Source organism: Ambystoma mexicanum, chromosome 8 (assembly GCF_040938575.1).
Source record: "Ambystoma mexicanum isolate Mex_15411 chromosome 8, UKY_AmexF1_1, whole genome shotgun sequence".
Lineage (NCBI taxonomy): Eukaryota > Metazoa > Chordata > Amphibia > Caudata > Ambystomatidae > Ambystoma > Ambystoma mexicanum.
Genome location: NC_090929.1, coordinates 1270244225 through 1270267908, shown reverse-complemented (window position 1 = coordinate 1270267908; position 23684 = coordinate 1270244225). Strand labels below are relative to the sequence as shown.

The 23684-nt window shown below is 41.7% G+C and overlaps 1 protein-coding gene across 6 annotated transcripts in view; it reads left to right on the top strand.

Annotated features, from left to right (window-relative positions):
* The window catches only part of BLNK (B cell linker), a 1905158-nt gene that overhangs the window by 1625607 nt on the left and 255867 nt on the right, over positions 1 to 23684 (top strand). For all 6 annotated transcript variants that reach the window (XM_069611389.1, XM_069611390.1, XM_069611392.1 and 3 more), the window contains one exon: positions 7649 to 7723. In XM_069611389.1, the coding sequence (XP_069467490.1) occupies positions 7649 to 7723 (75 nt within the window). The remainder of the gene's footprint in view (positions 1 to 7648; positions 7724 to 23684) is intronic.

Here is a 23684-nt window from a genome sequence, read left to right as displayed (position 1 = left end):
CCGGTTGACGCTATGTCTTTGCCTACACAGTTCCTTATGGGAGGTATAAGCATGAAACAAAGCAAAACGTTAAGCTTCTTTCCAACTGTGAGCTAAAAGAAACTAGTCTCTGCATCTAATATAGAACCTACAACTCAAAACCTTGATACTTCATCAATCCCAAGTAACGCTTTGGCAACCCAGAGTCTTTCCAAATGCAAGAAGGAGCAGTCTGACAGCAAAATAGACCTTACCCAAAACCTTCCATTAATGATTCTGCCGTCACCTAATCAACTACAATCCCTCTCCACAAACTTTATAGGGTGGGAGAGCGATATTAAAATGAATGGCACTAATAGAATCAACCGATCTCATATGCTTGACATATTCAAGCAGATTCCCGCTTTGATATTGTTAACGTCCGATTACATTGATTTGACTTTACCATTGATTAACAATAATCGTATGATTTGTCAACTCCATTCACTAATCATAACAAAGCTTATCTGAGAGAAACGAGAAGATCTAATGACGTTGGGATACCAACACAGTCCTTTGAATTCAAAGGACGAAGCCCAATTATTCATTGAAACCCATAAAAGTGAATCCATCAGAGTAAATGTAATTCAAACACACGATAACACTGCAGTGGGCCCCAATGAATTGCTGATGACTCAACTATCAACCCTGGCAAAAACTGTACAGGATTGGTCTTGGGTTGAACCACTGATGAAAACCTTTCTGACTATACAGCAAGGCAATTCACAACCCTCGGATAAAGCACTAAACTTCCTCTCGTGGAACACCTGTGGCTTCAACAACATGAATTCATGGTTTGACACTCATGCTTTTGCTATTAAACCAACTGTTATACTATTACAGGAAACCATGATGACTAAAAAGTTTAATCTAAGAGGTTATGAAACATATATTTCCTTAGCTAACAGAGGTTTAGCTGGACGTCCCAGTGGGGCGTTAGTAATTGCAATTGATAATAGTATCAAAGCTAAGACAAAGTTAATATTATAATCCGTTGATCTGTTAGCCATTGAATTGGAAATAAAGGATGCAGAGGACTCTACTTTTCTGATTATTAATTTATATTGGAATCCGTTAAAAGTGGAGTTGTCTGATCTTTTTAAAATAACAGCATTGCTTGAATGATCAATACCAACCCTGACTATATATTTATTATAGGAGGGGACTTCAATTGTAATTGTGCTGAGGGTGCGAAGATAAATAAGTATTCGAACATGAAAACGTTATTAACAACTGCTAATAGCAGGGGCCAATAACTGTGTCGTTTACTTGGTGCAGAGATAATGTTAAGTCTCAGATTGATCACTTTTGATGCTTCTGCTGCAATAATAACTAAGTGTGAAAAGGATAACACAACTAATCCAGGCCTGGGTGATCATATGACCATTCAATTTAATCTTAAAATCAAAACTTCGGGTCATGAGATCAAACCCAAACTTGCCTTCCTGGAGCTCAAATGATCTAGGCTCTTGCTTGGGTGGAACAGGAAGATTAGCAACAAATGTATGACGCTAGTGTGGAGAAATCTGCAAATATCTGATGTCCTCAGTACCTCTGAGATAATGCTTCCTGAAAGACCAGAATGTATCATCAAACCATCATGCACTGTCTCAAAATGTGTGTTAGCCTTAATTAGAAAAACATCACACATCAAAGACATACCTATGATTCACAGGTGGCGGAATCTAAGTGGCTGAAGAATACAAAAATGTGAAGTCCACTGACCCACAGTCTTTCAGTGGCCAATATCGACAAGCCAAAAAGCGTCTTGTACAAACTCATAAGAACCTAGTCAAAATACTAAAGACTAGTATGCATATAAGGGATAATCAGTCAATAATTAAACATCTTTGTAGTCATGACATAAAATCTTTCTGGGCTTCCATGAGGAACACAATTGGTAAGTCTAAAGTGTCTATGGACTCCTCAATTACAGAGGAGGCGTGGGTCAAATATTGTATGCACAAATATCAACTACCCACATGTTTTCAGCACATAAAAAATCCATTAATGGGATTGAGTACATTGGGTTTGTGCACATGGGAACCAAAAGACATTGAAGGGGCAATTTCACAATTTAACAACCTAGAGCTACTGGCCAGATGGCATCCCTGCATGCGTACTAAAATCTGATCCCAGCTTATGGGCATCCATTAAAAAAATCTAATTCAACACTATATTCCAAAATTGACTTTGTTCCTAAATCATGGACTCAATCTCTCATTGTGCATATCTTTAAAAAAAAGGTGATCTATTGAATGCCTGTAACTATATACCAATTGCCCTGACTGATGCCACAACAAAGGTGTTCTCTATACTAATTTTAAACGATCTTGAAAATATCATTAAAAAAATCTGCCATTCTCTCACGATTCCAAGTAGGATTTCGCAAGAGGATGGGTACAGCTCTTAACGCCAAAATACTGGCTCATGTGTTAGAGACAGTCAAATGCAGCCAACATGGGCCAATTTTGATGGCCTCTCTGGACACGACATCTGTGTTCCACTGCGTTATTCAATCTATTCTGTGGCAAAAGATGGCAAGATTTGGTATCCCTGTAAACTTGATTTTACTCGTGTCTCTGTTGCACCAGGAAATAACATATAGAGTGCGCATCAACCAGGAGGGTTCGCTCACAGGTGCTATATGTACACACATAGGAGTCAAACAGGGATGTAACATGGCGTCCACCTTGTTTAATCTTTACTTGTGTGATCTCAATAAGATATGACAAGGTCAGAGGATTACTCCCATAAGATTGGGCAAATTGCAAATAAACTAGTTAGCGTTCGCTGATGATTTGATTGTTTTTGGCAGAACGCTGTGTGGCCTACACATTAAATTACAGCTCTTCACGCTTTACACCTTAAAACATAACTTACAGGCAAATGCTGATAAATCGAAAAAAATTGTTGTGTGTTCGGTTTGCAAAAGAATCAAAACCATGACCTGGACCCTTGGTGTAGAATGCATTGAACGGGTATCACAATTACGATATCTAGGCTACAACCTGTGTAACACCTCTTCTCTTGTAATGTGGAGTGATTCTTTAACACACAAATTAACGCCACTGATGTCCCAGATGAAACATCTCTTTAACAGGCCCTGTAAATTCTCTGTGATGTCGGTTATTGAATACTATGTCTCCAAGGTTGAACTAACATTGTTGTACGGTCTGGATATGTGCCTTTCGTACATGGGTGATTTTTTAAATTGCATTCAAGGACGCCTTTGCAAGGAGGTCCTAGGTTTCTCTAGTTCTTTACCTAATGTGCTAATTAGGCATGAGTTGGGGGGTTAAGTTCGTTTGCATCAAGATTCCTTTGGCGGTTACTGTTAAACTACTCCAAATTTTTGGATCCACCTGGTGACTCTTTATATGAAGATCTTAATTGTATGCTAAGGGACATCCCCCCACTCTGTGGCTAAATATCAGTCAAGAAAGCAATCATTGCTGGTCGATATAGAATCCTGTAAAGCTGAATTAAGCACACAACCTGAGAGTGTCAAAAAAGATTATATACTTATGATTGGTCTCTTACTGTTAACTCTTTGGGCAGCTACAGCCAGCATCGGGAATACTCTTGCTTTCCACGAAAAATACATCAGCGTTGTTCCTATTCGTTACGATTCCCTTGCAATAAAGTTTGTGCTCTCTAAATGAGATTTAAATTTAATCATTTTAAAACCAAAGAACAGACAAAATATTGAGCCTTATCGTTGAGGGTAGCACAGAATTCGACTTGACACCAATTGGAAACATTAAAAACAACTTATCACCACTTGTCCCCATTTTGAATCTGAAAGGCTCAAAATATTTGGTCTAGAGAATATTGGTAAAACCAAATTTTTGAGAAGTTTTGTCTGGTTGAAGTTTATGTGGGGTGAAAACCAGTCGCTGATAATTGCTCTTACTCATTTTTTAACATTCATTAACATGAAACTGTGTCAAAATGAGGTTGATGATGGGTAAATTCCTCAATCTGTAATTGTCAACTTGACGAATAATAACGCTATTTTTTCATGGTGCATGAAAAATGTGTATAACCTTGTAGCAGTCACAATGCCTTGTTTTAGAATTGTGTACATACTGAGTTTTGACTTAAAAACATAAATGATCTTTTGTAGCAATTGTAATGTAAATATGTACAATGTTTTTCTTATGTGGACACTTTTTATTCATTCTATCTCATAATATTTCCAATGTTTTGTAAAGGTTTTTGTCAAAACCAAATACAATAAAAGATGTTTTTAAAAAATAAGATGGGACCTCTTGGGGAGTCCTCATAATGGAGGGCAAATAATGATACGTGTACAGTGTATAAGTGGCTAGAGGAAAGAACCCGTGCCGGGCTTTCTCTGTTCCGTTTATTACGTCGGTCACATGGGCCGTCACACCCACGTTCCCTGGTCACCTGACCATTACACTGATGTCATCAGCCAAGCATTGGCACCTGTATACTGAAGACTGTAGCAGGAGGCCACTGTGCAACTCTAACATACCATTAAGAGCTTAACTGTATGGAGAGCACCATATAGTTGCAGCCACTCATCCATCAAGTTATCCGAAAAGGAGTGCTTATGATAGATCTGTTGTAATGTACCTTCTGAACTTGTTTAACATATTCTTCCTCACCCAATGTATGTGCTCATTGTAGGCCTGCCATAGATGAAAATTCCCACACAAAATGGCCTTTTAGAACATTTCTTCTGTGACATTTGTGCATTGCAGAATGCATTGTCATTACATGCATGCGCAGGGACTATGCCTGTGGTTCTTGATGCTAATTGCAAGGCCTTCGTAATTAGTGCAATTAATCTGAGTATGCCCGATTGTGCTGCAACAGGTGACCCTTTCTCTAAGCCCGGGAGGGTGAATAGCTGGTAGGCCTTCCTTTGGACCATTAGATGCATCTTCTACCACACTTCAGAGGCTATTTAGTTTCACAGAAAGAGGCTAGTGATTGAAAGTGTGGGCCGTCTAAAAACTAGACCCAGCAGTTAAGCATTTGGCTTCATCATAGGTGGTATAGTGATATCATCTGGGCAGGCTTTTGTCCTCTGCTCCTGTATGTTTGCCGCTGCTGCCACGTTAATAATTGTTTAAATGTAAACACTCTGCCCTCCTAGGTAAGCAATTTGACAGGCTCTAGGTATCATCCCTCCCCCATCGGAAGCCCGGCTGTGCATCACGGCAGAGTGCTGCCTGCAAACTCCTCAAAGTGGGAGGGTTTAAGCCCTTTAACACACTGTGGAGACAGGTTAAGTATTTAGTTATAGTTATTTATGTTATGTATATGAATATCGTTTATCTTTCCCTCCAACCATTCTTTCTAATCCCTCTTTGAGTAGCTAGCCCTAGTGTGCGGTGAGGGACAGGAGAAGAAGTTGGCCTAACTGGTAGGAACAAATGAGACAAAAGTGCCAAAATGGCCAATATTAAAAGCACCTCCGAGGCGTTCCTTGTCCTTATAGGTGTTGGAAGTCATACGTGGTTGTAATTACTTTTAATAACCCTGTTTAGCGACTTGCCACACTGTTAAAAACAAATAGAACTAAAGACAAGGCTCCATGGTTAAGGAGCAATGTGCACCATGTACTGTGCGCTAGGGTTCCTCCAGTGTGGGCTCCTTAATTATTAGGGGGGCCACTAGGACCCTTATCCTTAGGCTGACCGGTTTCAGTGGTTTGTGTCGTTTGGTATCACTTTCTTCAGGACCTCGGCCCCCCACTGGGCACCAATGACAGGTTGAGACCACAATTGGGTCCTGCGGCCTTACTGTGCTGTGCCACACTGTATCACAAACCCCTTGATTCATAGTTACCTTTTCAAGTTCGGACTGATTATTGGTCCTGGTTACCTGTAATGTCATATAATTCTCACTCCTGCAGTGTTGTTCTAAAATCCGCTGCAGCTCCTTCCCCCCCCAAACCAGGGGCTGGCGCTGCCCCTGCTCTGCATACACAAGTATTGTGCTCAATGGAGAAAGTTACTGCATGCATGTTTTTACAGGCTGATTAACGTCTTGAGCAGTAATGGTCCACATGTCGGTACTCTTCATGTTCTTCCCCTGACATGTAGAAAGTGTCTGGAACTCCCGCAAGAAGTAGCCCTACCGTGGAATGCAACATCACATCACTTGTGATGCTTCCTGTAGACATTCCTCGTGCCTCGGAATGAGGATGTTAAAAGTGGAACTGCTTGTCTGTGAAATTCATTCCCTGACCTGGATGCAGGTGCAAAGTGAATGCGAGTTTCAGGTTTCATTTTCAGAACTGAAAATCAAATGTAGGTGCAAAGTGAGCATGAGTGTGAGTTTTCATTTTCAGAACTGAAAATCAAATGTAGGCGCAAAGTGAGCATGAGTGTGAGTTTTCATTTTCAGAACTGAAAGTCAAATGTAGGCGCAAAGTGAGCCAACATGAGTTTGAGATTTGAGTTTAAGAACTGAAAATCGAATGTAAAATTCCTCAATATAGGTAAATGCATCTACTACATAGCAGGCTGCCGAGCAAGCAATGCTAATCCAACCCAGCAGCATTCATTGGTGACTGGAGGGCTCAACTATGCAACAGTAAATAGTACTTCTGTCTTTCATAGTTAATAACATGATGAGGCTTATAAAAAAAAATACAGACAATACCTGCATAGCATCATATTTCCTCTGAGTATTGCAAAATTGCATTATGTAAACTGCACTGAAACTTGTCCACCATTATTCATCCTATGGCATGCGTCTTGCCAGGGATCAACTTCCATGCAGGGTCACAATCATCAGTAAACCCTCTAGCACTTTTGACACCCATCTTACCCGAGGGCTACCAGCTGGGCAAAACAATGACTGGGCATGAGAGGTGATGTACCAGGCCCATTAGCCCTCTGATCTATTCTCTGTGCCATTTTTCTCCAACTTGTGATGGCAATTTGAAGACAGTTGGTGCCCGTCCTAGCCCGGTATAAACTAATAATGCTTTCAAGGGCTATCAGTACACATGTGTAACAGAAAATACATTGCTAGCGGAATTAGGGACTTTATGCTGGAAGCGAAGTGGTTAAAAGCTGCAGTTTGTACTGCTTCCAATGCAATTTTAACATCTTCTGTCATATTGAATATTCAGACACAGTGAACTCACCAGTGCATTCATAATGAAAATGAGACACCCGGGCACACAGCCTTCCAAGGTTGGAGCAAAATACAGACCACCTAGGTGGGGGTCTTAATTTTCCATTCACTCTGCTCCTGACAAGGGGTTAAATATCAAACCAACATACTGGCTTTGACCCACACAGATCTCATGTCTTCATCATGTGATGGTGTATTCCAGGCTAGTGTGCACCTGAACCGGGGACATTTCCTGTGCACCTGGTGCACACTTTACATAATATGGCTTCATCTTTCTGTAGGGGGCCGCACCACATCATTCACAGCAATATGATCATAGCATGGCTGCATCTTCACCCACTACTGAGAGCAAGCCAATAGACAGAAGTCTAGAGTTGAGTGACATTTCAATTACTGTCGTACAAAAATGCAAAAGTAAAAAAAAATGATAGTTTTTTCAAATTATTAGAATTGCAGAATTTTGATAAGCCAACACGCAAAGTAATGAAATGTGTGTTTCTTCTAGCTCCAAGTGTTAACCGCGCTGTCAAACCAACGCTGCCTGCCCCAGCCCCAGCCCCAGCGGTCAATTCTAAACCAGGTAAACAGTGTTCAGTTATTTATTAACCTGTATGTGTGTATGCACGGCCGAATAGCTCCAATTCCTCTGCTCTGGACTTGGGGAATGTGTAGCACTGACGTTTTCTTTGCACTTTTATCCAACATCGTTAGCTATTTAAAATAGTGTTTTTAATCAGTGTTAGTAGAATTCCTAGGCAGATCTTATTTTTATTTGTGTTCTTTTTCACTGCAGCATGTTTGTACATTAAGACCGATATTCTGCAATAGCGTAGTTTGTATCACACGTTGCCATTGAACACCAGAGTCTTTATATTGATTCTTTGTATTGAACTGTTAGGTAAGAATTGCTGCAGTCCAACTAGTGTGGCAGGGGAAAGGCAGACTATTGTCAGGGAGATCTGAGCATATGTTGTTTTTAACTGATTAAATCACGTAATGTGTTATTATAAAAAAACACAGCTTACCTATGGGTAAATTAATTTCACAGGCACTGTTTTTGGAGATCCACTGGCCACAAGGGCTGGTCTCTATATAATCCTGTTGTGAAAAAAACAGAAAAAAAGAGGGGGGGATTTGTTGAATTAATTAAGGTGTCCCCCTAATGCGGTCTCGATAAAGCAGAGACACATCGATAGATCGTGAATAAAAAAGATCTTACCTCTCACTGGAGGTTGATATCTGTATAAATACAGCCTGTTCGAATTCTTATTTTCAAATACGTGCCCCACAGGAAAGACCTAAAGTGAAAAGGGCATCTAATCAATGCTGGAAAGGGATTCGCCTCCCCCTCAGAACAAGAGAAAAAGGAATAAGCTGCGCGAGCGAGCTGAGCAGCATTACCTGTATGGCTGTCGTGTTGACAGACCGTCTGCCGCTGGAGCGTGCGAAAGCTCCTCTAACTGCTGAATCACGGAGGAGTCTGCGGGGGCCTGGCAGCAAAGCGTTAGTAACGCTGTTGCTAGGTCCCCGTAGGCATTTGTACGGCGGCCATCTTGGACAGAGATATCAAGCCGTCGGATGGAAGAAACGGTGATAAATACTCAAGAATGAAAACAAAATTAAAAATGAACCTATTTATGTTGTACTCCATGGATGTGCACATCCGGAAATATAATTTAGGAACGATTGTTTACGCGTCGTTGTCATGGCAACCAGATGCGATGTTCTTACGGAAAAAAGTTTGTGTTGTAAACAATGCTCTAAAAAAATCTAAAGATCTGATTACAGGTCCAAAGAGTATGATTCATCACTTGTGTGAGTGTCACCTTCCTGGTGTAAATAAAACGTAATAGTGTGGCTAGTGACCAAACAGCCCTGATCATATAAGTCAAAAACATCTTGTGTACCTGGTCAACTCGATCCGTGTTGCTAGTCACTTTCATCAATGTCTGAGCTGAGAGCCTCTCTTGGCGTGACAGAAAACAAAAGAAACTGTTCACAGTCACAGTGCCTATACAATTCAGATATGGTTATATCTCATCGGCCAGTGGAGCCAAGATTGTACATTGTTATACACATGAAGTAATGTGGCTTTGCATATATATGCTTCAATAGACATTAGCAAATTTGATAGTATGGCATTGCTTGTGTAGTTAACAAAGAACATTCAGTTGTTGTTAATAGCGTCCAATACATTTCTATATAAAAGACCCAATTTGGTTTCTTCCTAATAGCCGAGGATTATATATACCAAAACATAGTGAACAGGGACATATGCAGGATAAATCAACAGGTGCTTCTTAACATCATGCAAAAAGAGTATGTATAATGTAATATGTGAATTTCGTTGCAAACCATAACCGAGGTTGAGTTTGTCTCTAGACACACAAGTTTGTTGTTGTTCCGAAAAATGTTTGGTGCTGTGTGTTGTAAATATTGCTGTCTGTATGTTCGGTCAAACACCGTTTGATGTCATATTCTTCAAATGTTCATTTGTAGGCTCATTACCAGAACTTTAGATATAAAAAAATGACATTTGGTTCACCAATAGAGTACTGAAAAGTGATTCTTGTCCTTGGACCTATTCAACTGTATTTTGTGTTCCTTATCAACCCCCCTGGGTAGAATAGGCTCCAAACCAGGAGCCCAATTGTTTGCAACTAGTGTGGGACTACACAAGACTTATCTTCTTGGTATTAGGTAACCAACATTTTAATATAGGCCTGTACTACACAAGTTGGTAGTGTGACTGAGCAGCCAGGCTTATTTTAAGAGGGGTAATGTGAGCTGTACAATTGAAATCAGTAAGTACAAGTAGCCCCCATTTTCGAGTTTCGAAAAACAAACTATAATACTCTGCAGCTTCCACTAGAGGTCGGCCTATGCACTGCATGTGAATCTAAGCAGATACAAGCATCAGAAATACGTTTACGGTGAGTAATGTATCCCTTATTTATAATATACACAAGGTTTTAATAAGCTTTTTTTTAAAGTTTTATCTACTGCTAACATTCCATCAAAGTTTGGATTCAGTTTTTAAAAAACAATAAAAGTTGGTAAATACTTTTCTTATGCTAACACATGCTCCAGCACACGGAGTGACTTCAGTAAAGGTCAGTATTGCACTTATTTCAGTTACCAATTCAGTTATTGAGTTGTTAAAGGAAGGAAAGGTTAGAATAAGATGTAGAACATACTTTCAATAGTTTGTAAAACAATGACAATTTCCTAAAGGGAGGCAGGTAAACTTTTATCCCAGCAATAATAGTGTCCACAATTATAACCTATGAGGGAACAAGTACAGCCAAAGCCAGTAGGTACAATAGGAGTGCCTCTAGGTAGTAAGTTCAGAGGAAATCACTGTAACTCAAGTGAGCTATTTTGTAGGGAGCACAAGCTATTAGGCCAGTGCAGGTGAGTTGAGATCAACTCCAAAAAGTACTTTGCAAGACAGGAAGCACAATTTATGGCTAAAAGGTGAAGCCCCCAAACCCCACAGTACTTTTGATTTGAAGAACATTTTTCCAGCCGGATGGTTCCTTGCTCCAGCTTGGCAGACGCTTGTTCTTGTACCTTGGTCGTAGTGGCGAAAGGGAGGATGTCTAGCAGGCTCCAGGGGCAGTACACTGGAGAGAGACATGGATGTCCTTTGTTTCAGCGGCACTTCAGTGTTTTGGCGCCTTTTCCTCAGCGTCAAATGAAGAACGAAAACTCTGGTTTGAAGAAGCTTGCTCCCTCAGTCCTGGACTCTGGTGAGGGGACTCTGGATCAAGATTTCCTGTTTCCTGCTTTCATAGGGTCCTCTGGATGCCCACAAAGATTTGAACGGATTCATACTTCGCAAGACGATATACTCGTCAATGGTCACAGGACCCCTGGCATTGGGCTTCTGCAGCTCTGGTGAGGCACTTTGTAACGGAAGGGATGGCCCCTAATGTGGAAGGATAAAGGGCTAATATTCAGTAGAGAACAAAAAAGGGGGCTCCAACCACAAGTACATTTCTTGCATTACACTTAATTTAGAGTGCCTAAATTATTTTGTTATACTTATTTCAACATATTGCTCAAAAATCAATAAGCCAAGTATCCTTGAAATCAAGAAATCAAAATTTCAAGATAAAACCAGTATCTTGAAACACTGCTTTTTTAATATTAGCAGTTACTTTATTCAATTTTTTGTTTTTTTCTCTTTCTTTTTCAAATACAGTTCATCATCTGCAATTATAATTATACAGAGTAACAACAGAATGTAGCATAATAAAAACGTTTACAAGAGTATAATATCCAATTGTAACATCATTGGTGGGTTAGTACTATTCGTGGGTTGCTAAATCACAGCAAAGCATATTGAAAAAAACAAAATAAAAAAACCAACCAACCAAGGTCCTAAATCTGAAAGTGTTTGTACTAGACAGGTAGATTACAGCTATCAAACGACAATCACCAAATATTCGGTATAGACAAAATAGGACGGTGGAAAGTGTTCAACAGTTGACCAAAGCCATTGGTCCAAAACCACCTTGTAAATTGGACAAAGCAAGTTACGGAAGTGAAATTAATTCAACAGAGGACCAAAACCATCGGTCTATGCCAGGGGGAAGTGCCCCCTTTAAAGTTGGTATGGACAGTCAAGAAAGCTCAAGGCTTTGTCCAGGGGTCGTTTCGGCTGCTTGTTGACAAGCCTTCGTCTGGGCCTCTGGAATCGGGCTCTCTAGAAAGGATCGGGAAGGGAAGAATAACAAAGGGATGACGGAAGGAAGGGAAAAGGGTGAAGGAGGGGGTGGGGGCATGAAAGGGGGGAGGTTGAGAGAAAACAAATAAATAGATGAGACCTAAGGGTAGTCTCGGAGTATTGTTATTAAAAACTAGGTACTATGTACAATAAAAACCCTACTGCCTTTCAAATGGCCATAGTAGAGGATACTTGAAAATTAGCAGAAAAACAAAGTCAACCCTAGTCTGAAATGTTGTTTTGGAACTGCACGTAGGCACAGCAAGTTGGGGGTTGCACCAAATGGAAGCTTTTCTTTAGGCTAGTAGGTCCCACCAGCCTAAGGGAGGAAGTCGTCTCGTACAGGTCTTCCCAGTCGATATGAAAACAGGGTCAGCACAGCTGCAGGGCTTCACCGGGCACTTCGCGGTCCAGGAGGGTGCTGCTGGCGTCTTGTCTCGTCACGTCTTCTTCTTCGGATGTTCCTCTCCAGTGGTCGACTCTGCCTCTAGTCCAAAAAACCTTGCTTTTTATGCGATTTCCCATTCATTCACAGCCTATGCTGTCAATCACACAGCGAGGGTCCTGCCAACCAGGACTGGTTTCACTCAGGCACAACTAGAGACAAAGGGCAGGGAAGTTTCAGGACCCTCCCTCACTTTCTGCCTTTCCAGACACACAGGAGCTGTGTGAAACCCGCCAAAGGCAAAACACACAAAGGGCTCAAACCAGTTTCAACTAACAGAGTAAAAGCCAAGAAGGAATTAACAAACAGAAAATGGCGAAAAAAGAAGACAGGAGCAATTTTGGGAAAATGGTCAGCCATTGGTTCTGTACTGCAGCTGAGGATTCAGCCTGCAGTAAAAATGCACACTAATAGTAAAAAGTAAAGTAAACCACTGCCACCAGCCATTCAAAGTAGGTTAGTGTAACAAAAAATGTTACACGTGAAGGGGGATAGGGAATTACGAAGTAACCCCCCAGCACTCCACATAGGGCGGTGTGTGCTGGTCCCACAAAGAGAAAAGTAAGTAAAACAGGGATCATCTTGCTATTCTTGGGAGCCGTAGTTCACCCAAGAAAATGTAATTAAACTATAAGAGAAGTCAAAGGGACTTCTTAGGGGCCCTGCACCCAAAGTGCTGTGTGTCACTATACAAAAAGCTGATGCCTATGGAGTTTGCCAGACTCCATAAAACAGTAAAACACAAAAATGCTAGTCAGGAAAAATACATGAGAGAGTGAGAAAAAGGTGCCGCTCGCTCAGAAGGAAAAAATCACAAGCCCTAAGTACAGCAAAAGAGCTGGGGGTCTTTAAGGTTGAAGGGAATTAGCACAGAAATAAAAATTCTCCCTAACAAGAACCTCTGTGCCATCGGAAGCATGAAGCTGCTTCTAGGCACCCTCATGGAGTAAATGAAAATCTAAAACAATCCCTGTGCACTCGTGCCAAATACTTCAGACCCTCCAAATCTGGGCTACTGTATGTTCACTACTTTGAAAAACCTTACAGTAAGTGCAAAGGGAACATAGATTTGTGGATCTCTTTACACAAGTGTGCCACAAGTTATTTCATCTAAGCCTTGTTTCCCCGGGGGATTATGGGCTCTTGCAGTGCTTGGCAAAGGGATCTCATTGACTGTGACATGTAAGAAGGTGGCAGATGCATACTTCTTTACATTTTCATGTAATAACTAAAAAGAAATAATATTTATTATATAAGTGAGAGAATAAAATTGCAATGATTATCCTTAAAACAATCACTCAAGTGTGTGTAATAATCAGAATGTTAATTGGTAAAGTTTTGCACATATCTAGGTACAGGTTGCTGTGCATATGATTTGCCTGATTATCGATTCAATCAATGTTCTAACATGATTACACTGTTTCCGTGTTCTAAGTTTATCATGGACCTATAGTCCTAATTTTCTATGTCATCACTGTGTGTAATGGCTGTTCTAGGATGAACAGGTATCTGGGAAGTTGAGAATTGTTGGACATAGCATTTGATCACAGGCAAGCAATCAATTTTGACTTTATTCTGGCAGAAAGTGCCATAAAAGTATACACAGGAAAGTGCATCATTGAACAAATAACAAAGATAAAATACCTTCTGTTAGGACATATTTCTAAAGTCCACTTATGGTAGGACTTTATCAAACTATCCCCTTGGTATAAAGGCCCCAATTTCTAGTATTGGTCTGTACTACTCATGGTTATGGTAGCATGACAGAGCAGCCATGCTTGTTTTAGGAGGGAGATGGGAGCTATAAGTAAGTACAAAGAACTCAGTATAACCAGCTTAAAAAAAACACTTACACACTTGTGGTTATAGTAAAATTCTTATTTATTTTATTTACACAGGATTACACTTAACTCTCAGGTAAGTAAGAACTATTTCAAACTAAGCAACACAATATTAAACCAATCCGATTTTCTAAGGGGGGTCGGTGGGAAAACCAAGTGAATAAAACCAATACCGTACCCGGAAAAGCCACCAGTGTGGTTAAGGCTTATTATGCAAGACATGATATGGGGCGTTGGGCCCGGCTTTGGATCTCTATCAGGCACAGGCAAAGGCAGCAGCTATATACAGGGTTTGTTTGTTTGTTTGTTTGTTTGTTTATTGATTTGTCATACGCACCGGACCCTTAGGTAACTGGGCGCCACAACATACAAGGTTACTTCAAGCTTAATTACAAAGTGAGGACAGATACATATATGGAGGCAGTACATAATCAACAAACTAAGTACTGAATAAACATAAAATACATAAATATATGTAGGGGTGGATACAAGAGGGAGTCGTAATTCAGATAATGACAGTGCAATGTGCATTGTTAAGCAAGGTGGTCGTTAGAGTATAGCCATATGAGGATGTTATGTCTGAAGTTGTAGTAAGATTGATCTTTTCTGAGGTCAAATGGAAGTGCGTTCCAGCATTGGCCCGCCTTAACGGGGAAGCTACTTCCGCCTGATTTATTTAGTCTAAATCTAGGAATTAGAAGACAGTAGGAGTTGGCAGTTCTGGTAGGGCGAGTTGATGTTCTTCTGACTATTCTTTCCATAAGGTAAGGTGGGGCTGCATTATTAAGGCACTTGAAAGTTAGTGAAGCTATTTTGAGTGAAATTCTATCTCTGATATTTAGCCAATGATGTTTTTTTCTCATATTAGATATATGTTCTCTGGTGGGAAGTTTCAGGGCCATTCTCAAGGCATTATTTTGTAGTATCTGGATTTTATCTGTAATGTATTTATTGGCTCCTAAGTACAGGGCGTTGCAGTAATCTTATCTGGAGAGTATAAGGGCATTGGCGAGGATAATGCAGCTGGCTTGAGTTAAGAAAGCTCTGCATGCTCTAATCAGTTTGCAAGTATAGGCCGTTGAGGATGCTAGAGAGTTTACCTGTTTCTTAAATGTTATGGTAAAGTCAAGGTAAAATCCTAGTATCTTCACTTCTTTAGCTACTGTAATTATGTGGCCATCAATGTTAAATGTGGAGTAGCCAAGGTTAGGTTTTTTTAGGTTGGCGGCGGAGCCGAGGAGCAGGATCTCTGTTTTATCAGGGTAGAGGTCTGGAGATACCTTACCCATGAGAATAACAGAAACACATTTCTGAAAGCTATCCTGTCGCTACCCCAAAGCACGCCAAGTAGCTCCTCTTGTATGGAATGCAATCTTCTACCAATTTATGAGGAGCTTGCAATTCAACCAGTTTTTTATTGGGTTAGGATTTGGGGTAGCCAGCAATTAGAGGCATATCGACAGATCTTGAAACATGTGTTATCCTTGAGAGGCTGGCAGAAGATCCCTTGGCTGTTGCATGTTAAATATTGGCTGGTCCAGTTAGGGCTCTCTCCCTATAGGCAGAGCCCACGTCAGATGGAGCACAATGCCAAGAACAGAATAAAGGATGCTTTCGGAAGATACAAGGACATGAGAGACAGGACCACAACACTTGCTTTGGCCATGGGTCCGGCGTATCTTGCCACAAAAGAGTCCTGGGGTTTGAAAAATTACATGAATAACCTCAAACCAGCATATGCTTGGGCACTCTACACGAGGCTGCGCCTGGGATCGCTGCCATTACGAGACATAACTAAAAAGTGGGCAGGGTCAGAAAATGTATTGTGTCCGCTGTGTGAGAATGGGGTGGAAACATTGGTGCACTTTTTATTATTTTGTGAGTCATTGAAAGATCTGAGAGCAATGTACCTGATACCCCTATTTAGACAGCGTAATGCCCGAATTGTTAGCAAAGCCATTTGCCTATGTAAGGAGACTACTGATTGTGAAAACAAAAATCAAAATATCTAGACTGAGTACCCCAAAAGGAAATACACCGAACACAGGTTACAAAGGAACATACAAAGTACTTTATTTTATACTAAATCCAGTTACAAAAACAGAGCAAAATCAGATATCTATCGGCCCACAGTACAACACAACGAACTCCAGCGTGGTTCAGTGTGTTCAGTGAGAGACGCTGTACATTAGAATGCATTCGCTTTTTATACACTTGGTGGGCACGATGTCCAGCCCCACTTCGGGTTAATATTCCACTTAATACATCACTGATCTAGGGTTCGTGCCAAGTCTCGAACAACCGCACATAACTGTTTTGCCTTTAATACATGTATCAATAAGCCTATGCAATAACTGTGTGATCTGGGATTTTTCCATGCTAGTCTTCTTAAACATTAATACAATGCGGTTAAACAAGTGTTCTATGTTCAGTATTTGAATACATTGTTTTTATATTACACTTGTGGCTTAGTTTCTTTACACTAGTAATCCCTTACACACAAGTCAACGAAGGACAAGGTCTCAGTTCATGACCTCAAAAAGTGGCCTGCAGGCAAGTTACATATTAGCTATGTACAGAGGTCAAGACTGCCATGTTGTATTTTGGAATGACATCGTCCACCATTTTAACTCACAGGGTGACTTTTACAAAGCGAATCCTAATATGGCGGCTTACATTGATTTTAAGGTCAGGACCTTGCAACACGGATTGTTTCGCAAGCGACTTTTGAGCAGCTTGGCGTAGGCCAATATACATACATTTATTGCAGTAGGAGGCACGATATAATTTCCTTTTCGACAAACCCTCCTTTTGGCCTATGCCAAGTGCTAGAACTACTTTGGATCTCCTTACAAATAACTCCATGCATCATCATCCATGCACCCTGAATCATTGTCAGAAATATCTATTGCCATCAGGTCATTTGCTAAAATTTCTTTCAACACATATTCTTTTGAAGTTTTGTCCGGGGCATACACTTTATGACCTATCGAACCTATCGCTTGTGTGCAACATCCCCCTAGCATCGAACACATACCAGCTAGACACTGAATATAGCAACAAAGAAACAACAGGATTCCAAAAATAATCAGAAAGACCGAAAGTACCTTCCAACCCCAAGATCGCAAGAAGTCCCAGAACCAAGCGCTAAGATCCCAGTTTCCCTCGAGAACATGCACTTCGGAACTAAGGAAGTGCAGATTCTGTATTGCCTTGAAGATAGTTGGGGAGGAATCTGGTACGAAAACACAGCAAGCGGACCCCACTAATTTACACACTCCACCACGCTCAGCCAGAATGACATCTAATGCCATTCGGTTTTGAAGTGCTACTAGTCTTATCGCCTTTTGTTCTAACGTCATATTATAGAGTATGTCCGTGGTCCGGTTGATGGTTCTCTCCAGTACTCTCGCTAGCTTTCTAATGTCTTCCGAATTCGCTATCTGCCCCCAAAATGGCACAACTGATTTTGCTATATCTCCCAAGATTTTTGCTGGGGTGTCACCATTCCCGTCCCGCCGTGGACGAGCCTTTGAAACTTCTCTTGTACTAGCTATAAACACCCCAGGTAACAGGATCCCTAAATAACAGGTTCCCTGCCAATCCCTGGGCAACCACGGGAATGCTACATTACCGCAGACAAAGTAGACAGGTTCGCCTACATACAAAGGTCTGTTTTCCCCAGCCAAATTTGCAACGTTGGCACAACCTAGAAAATTTCCCATTGACTGAGTTCCATTCCTCTGTATGCAGAAGGAAACTGAATCGGGGCTATGATTAACAGTGTAAGAAGGAGGCATGGCATCCTTATTGCCTATTGAAGCCATTCTAAAGGAAATCAAAGATTGGAAAGGATGAGACAGTTTATCAGAAGGCCTAATAGAAGCAACATTCAGTTTACTCCTGTTTGCGAAAAGCGAGCATCCCAGGGGAGTTAAAACACGTTTCTCAAAACTATTCAAATTGGTGCCCTGAGATGCTATCATTCCACCAGCCAAAGAACAGTGCTCTAAGAGAAGCATAGCAAGCAGTTGTCAAAGGTAAAGGATGAATATACCAACCTAGCCCCTTATCCCGTGTTGCGGCAAATGTGAGCAGACCCAACAGTTAGACTTATTAAAAATGGCATGCGTAGCATTCATGATAAGCAGTAGAGTGTTACTGTGGTACCTTTGTCTATGCTGAGAATCCCTAGGGGATAGAGTATGCGAATGTACAAAGGGAGTAGGAATAATAGGTGTACTTTCAGTAGGTAACAAAAGTTCTAAATAATGAGTTTCCTCAAGGTACCACAATCCCAAGGCAGCGACTATTAAAAACCCAAGTATCATTATAAAAATACAGCAATACGTTTTCGGGGCCCAGGCATTTTGTCCATCGTCCCGGTTGGTCACCCCCTTATTTACAAGTCCCATACGAGCGGTAGCGGTAGCAGGCATTGTAGTCTTCAAACGGATAACCCAATGTTCGTTGCTGGCAACGTCCTGGTCGAGCTACTTCTTAGTCCTTCCACAACCCTAGCCAACAGAATCCCCTTTCTCAAATCTGGGCAAAAACAAGCCCTCGATGATCCTTTTCTTCTTCAAATGCACAGCCGAACCGTGCCGTAAGTTTATCAGATGCACAGCAAAACCGTGCCGTAAATCTATCTTCTTGGACGCAGGTTGTACCTCACTTTTCCCGGTACTGATTGATCCGGAAACAATATGTCGTCACTTCCTGTTGGAAGCAACGTGTCGGAAACAAGTGAAGATGACGAATTTGAAATAGCAGTTTCCGGATGCAAAACTTTTGGAGAGTGTGGAGACAAAATGGCAGTTTCCCCAGGCCTCACTGGCTCAGAGAGATTCTCCAACACACTCTCCGTGCTACTTACTGCTTTGGGATCGTTGGTCGCAGTGTTAGCAAGGGGTTCTGTTTCTTCTGTAACGTGTGGCAAAAGGTGAGGAAGTTTCTTGACGTGGGACGCGTGGATCCAGTTCTTTCGCCCAGCGACCCGCACCGCTGTCTGGGTGACCAACAGGACTTGGAACGGCCCACGCCAGTGAGGCGCAGGGCAAGAGGAGCGGTCAAATACCTTGACGAGCACCCAGCTTCCAGGCAGTATGCTGTGGCCCGGGCCCTCGTATCGCACAGGTAAAGCTTCTCATACCTGGTGATAAATCAAATACAGATTTTAAGTCAACTGGCTACAATAATCTGAAAGTAATACATTTTCAACATTTCTCAATGAATTGCACTTAGGAAGGTTCCAAATATTGGCAGGTCTCCCATTACCACCTCAAATGGAGAGAGCCCAGTCTTAGTTTGAGGAGTTGTACGCATGGTTAACAACATGATCGGTAAGGCGCCTGGCCATTTTAGTTTGGTGCCGGCACACGTCTTAGCGAGCTTGTTCTTAATGATACCGTTGTGTCTTTCTACTAGTCCGGCGCTCTGAGCATGTCTGGCCGAATGGAACCGTTTGTCAATTCGTAATGCCGTACATATCTGCAGAATTACAGCACAAACAAAATGTGGACCATTGTCCGACCAGATAACTCTTGGTTGCCCTAACCGCGGGAAGTATTCCCTTAACATGATTTTTGCAGTAGTCATGGCTGTAGCATCTTTAACAGGGAAAGCCTCAACCCATTTACTAAAAGCGCAGATAACCACCAGCACATATTTTTTATTATCACAGCGTTCCATTTCAATAAAGTCAAAGTGGATCACTTCGAAGGGGACAGAGGGTGGCACAAAACTTCCCCTTGGAATTACTGTCCCCTTTCCCACATTGTGTTGTAGGCAAATCATGCAATCCTGAACGTAGTGCTGGGCAATTTTTGAAATGTTGTCATTCACCCAAACCTTCTCTAACATTTTTGTCATCTTCTGGGCACATACATGCGTAGGACCATGGGCCATGATGACCATCATCATTATATACGCGTCAGGGAGTAGCTATTTCCCTTCTACTATGTCCACCCAACACCCGTCATCATCAAGTTTCCACAAGCCTTCAGCCCACCTTTTGGATTCTTCTAACGTGGCATCAGCTTGGATATCCCGTACAGACCCAACACCCTCATCCATTGCATAAGCATTTACAGACTCCCTTGAAACATACATCTCCGTAAGGAGATCGGTAGCAGTTTGTCTAGCTATCTGATCAGCGAAAGCATTCTCTTTCCCTATATCATCTGTAATCTTTTGATGTGCTGCACATTTCATAACTGCTAACTGAGTAGGGAGCACAAGCGCTGAGAGTAGTTGTACTATTAGGGAGCCATGTTGGATTTTGGTGCCATGTGAAGTTAGGAACCCTCTCTCTGACCAAAGTTTCCCAAAATTGTGAACCACCCCAAAGGCATACTGACTATCAGTATATATATTTACTGCAAGCCCTTCGGAAAGTTCACAAGCTCGGGTTAATGCTATAATCTCTGCGGCCTGCGCAGAATTATGTGTGATTCTCTTAGTTTCTACAATCGTGCTCAATGTAGTGATCGCATAAGCGGCTGTGGATGTACCATCCGGAAGTTTGAAGCAGGAGCCATCATAAAACAGCTCTCCTTGCGGGTTATCCAAAGGAGTATCTTTCAAATCAATTCTACCCTTTGTCTCTTGTTCGGTCGTATACAAACAATCATGTGGCACTTCATAGCTGCAAGTAGTATCTTGCGGGAAAGGTAGGAGTTCAGCCGGATTAAGAACACAACACCTCTTAATTTGAATGTGAGGAGCAAACAAGATCAATTCATATCTTGTCAACCATGCAGAAGTGAGGTGTTGCGTTTGAGTTCGGTTCAGTAGAACATCTACAGAGTGAGGCACCATCAGGGTTAGATCATGGCCTAGGACCATTCCCTCACTCTGTTTTACAGACGCAGCAGCAGCAGTGACAGCTCGCAAACATCGTGGCAAAGCGCATGCTACAGGATCAAGGGCGGAAGAAAAGTAACCGCACGGCCTATTCTTTCCTCCATGTTCCTGCGTTAATACAGCCAAAGCACATCCATCACATTCATGCACAAACAACACAAAGGCCTTTTCATAGTTTGTTGTGCCCAAAACTGGTGCAGAGCATAATGCAGTCTTAAGCAAGTCAAACGATTGCTGGTGTTCCGCGTTCCATGGCAATAGCGAAGAAATGCCCTTCTTCGTCAACGCCAACATCGGTTTGATCACTAGTGAAAAATTTGGGATCCACAACCTACAGTAAGAAGCCATACCTATCAAGGCTCTAACTTCCTTCTGTGTATTTGGGACAAACATGCCAGAAATGTGTTTTATTCTTTCAGATGTCAATCTTCTTCCCTCCTTTGACAGCAGATAGCCTAAATAGGCGACCTCCTGGCAACAATATTGACATTTTTTAAGCGAAGCTTTGTGACCATGCTAGCTGCTAGCTAGATGGATAAGCAATAACACAGTGCCCTCTTTACAGGCACTCTCAGAGTCAGCAGCTAAAAGCAAATCATCAACGTACTGAAGCAAAGTACAGGTAGAGGGCAATTCAAGGGTATCAAGTTGTTCTTTCAAAGCCCTACTATAAATGCTAGGACTCTAGGACTCTCTGTGTACCCTTGAGGTGCACGAGTAAATGTGAACGAGCGTCCCCCTAAGGTGAATGCGAACAAATATCTACTATCCTTGTGTATAGGAATACTAAAGAAAGCATTCTTTAGATCCACCACACTAACGTAAGTAGCTGTAATCATGGTTAGAATTGTCGTTACATCAGGCACAATTGGAAATTGTGGAGCCACGACTATATTAATGGCACGTAAATCGATTATGAAACGGAATGGAATTGCATTATCGGCTTTCTTATACACGGGTAAAATCGGACTGTTACACAAACTTCCTGAAATTTCTTCAATCACCCCTTGATGCACAAAATCGGAAACAATGCATTTCAAAGCTTGCTCGCCCTCAACTGAAATCTTATACTGGGGAATGCGTGGCAGCTCAATTCCATGCTTCAAAACTATCTTAACAGGTTCTATCTGTAAAACACTGACATCATTGTCGTCAACAGCCCATAAGCTCCCTGGTACATTAATGAATTCTGGCGGCAAAGGTCTAGTCAAAAATTGCGAGACAGAAGATTGCTGTGGTGAAATCGTCAAGCGCACTCCATCAGAAGAACAATAAATCACTGCATTTAATTCTTTTAACAGATTCAACCCCAGCAAGTTCTCTCCACAATTTGAAGTCAACAGAAATGGACAGTGGTCCGTAATGGGACCCAAAGAAATAGGTACCGGCAAAGAAACCGGACAAACAACTGGTGTGCCAGAAAACCCTACAGAAATGTTGGTTTGCCCTGACAGTGGAATGTTTGGAACCCGTGTATGATCAATGGAACACTTCTGTGCTCCAGTGTCTATCAAAAACTGATGTTTCCTATTTCCCACCATCATTTCAACGTAGGGACCTTTCTGATTGACGGGAATAGGTGTAGGTTCCAAACCCTGCTTCGGGCAATCCTAACGAAACAGAATATCATCAAAAGGAAGCTCTTCAGATAAATATGCAGCGGAAGGATGATCAAATATGTTCCTGGTGTCCACACTTGAAATCTGATTATCCTGCGAGAAAGGTTGCTGAGGGTCCTGTGCAAACTGACCTCTACCAGGGCCCCCTACACCCGGGCGACCTCTGGATCATCTACCCATATTTCCAAATGTATTATTTGACCTTTGTTGAAGGGCGGGGCATTGTGCTCGCCAATGACCCTCTCGACGACAATAAGCGCACTGGTTAATGTTCACAGGACTCAAGGGCACATTCCCCTGCGGGATATACTGACCTCTAACCTGAGAATTACCCCCACTGGGGCATCTAACAATTTGCTGCAATAGCACTTTAGTTTTCAAATCGCCTTTTCGTTTTTCAACCCTATCTTTTTCATTATTGACACGGTTCTTGAAGTACTGAGCCATGTGCAGTACTTCTGATTGTGATTTCGCCTGCCAAGCGCTCTCAGAAGACATAATTTGTGACTGGATGTCGGGCAGCAATCCACGCACAAATTTGTCCACAAACAACCTTTTCCCAGACTCTGTGCCTAGGTCTTGTCCACTGAAATCCGAGAATACCTGTTCGAACCGATTAAAGAACTCGGTAGTACCCTCAGACTTTCCTTGGACACAGGCCATAAGTTTGTCCCATATAATTCTTTTTTCTGGAATTCTAGTTTTTAATTTTGCAATAATTCTATCAGGCAAAGTTAGTATCACCTGAGGCGGTCTTTCACCAGCTGGTCTTTCTCCATCGAGTCTAGTTATATTCACCCATATATCTCCCAATCCTCCTACATCGTCTATAGTTCTAACTTGTTTCCACAAATCTACGGGCAGGAGTACAGGGAATAACAAATCAATATCGTGTAAGGTGAATACTTAGGATTGCAAGACGGACTCTATTTCTTTATAGACTCCTGTCGGATTTTTCCTAATATCAGGAATAGATTGCCTAATAGTTTTCACTTCCTGTCTTGAGAATGGGACGTGAACGAACTGCGATACATAATGTG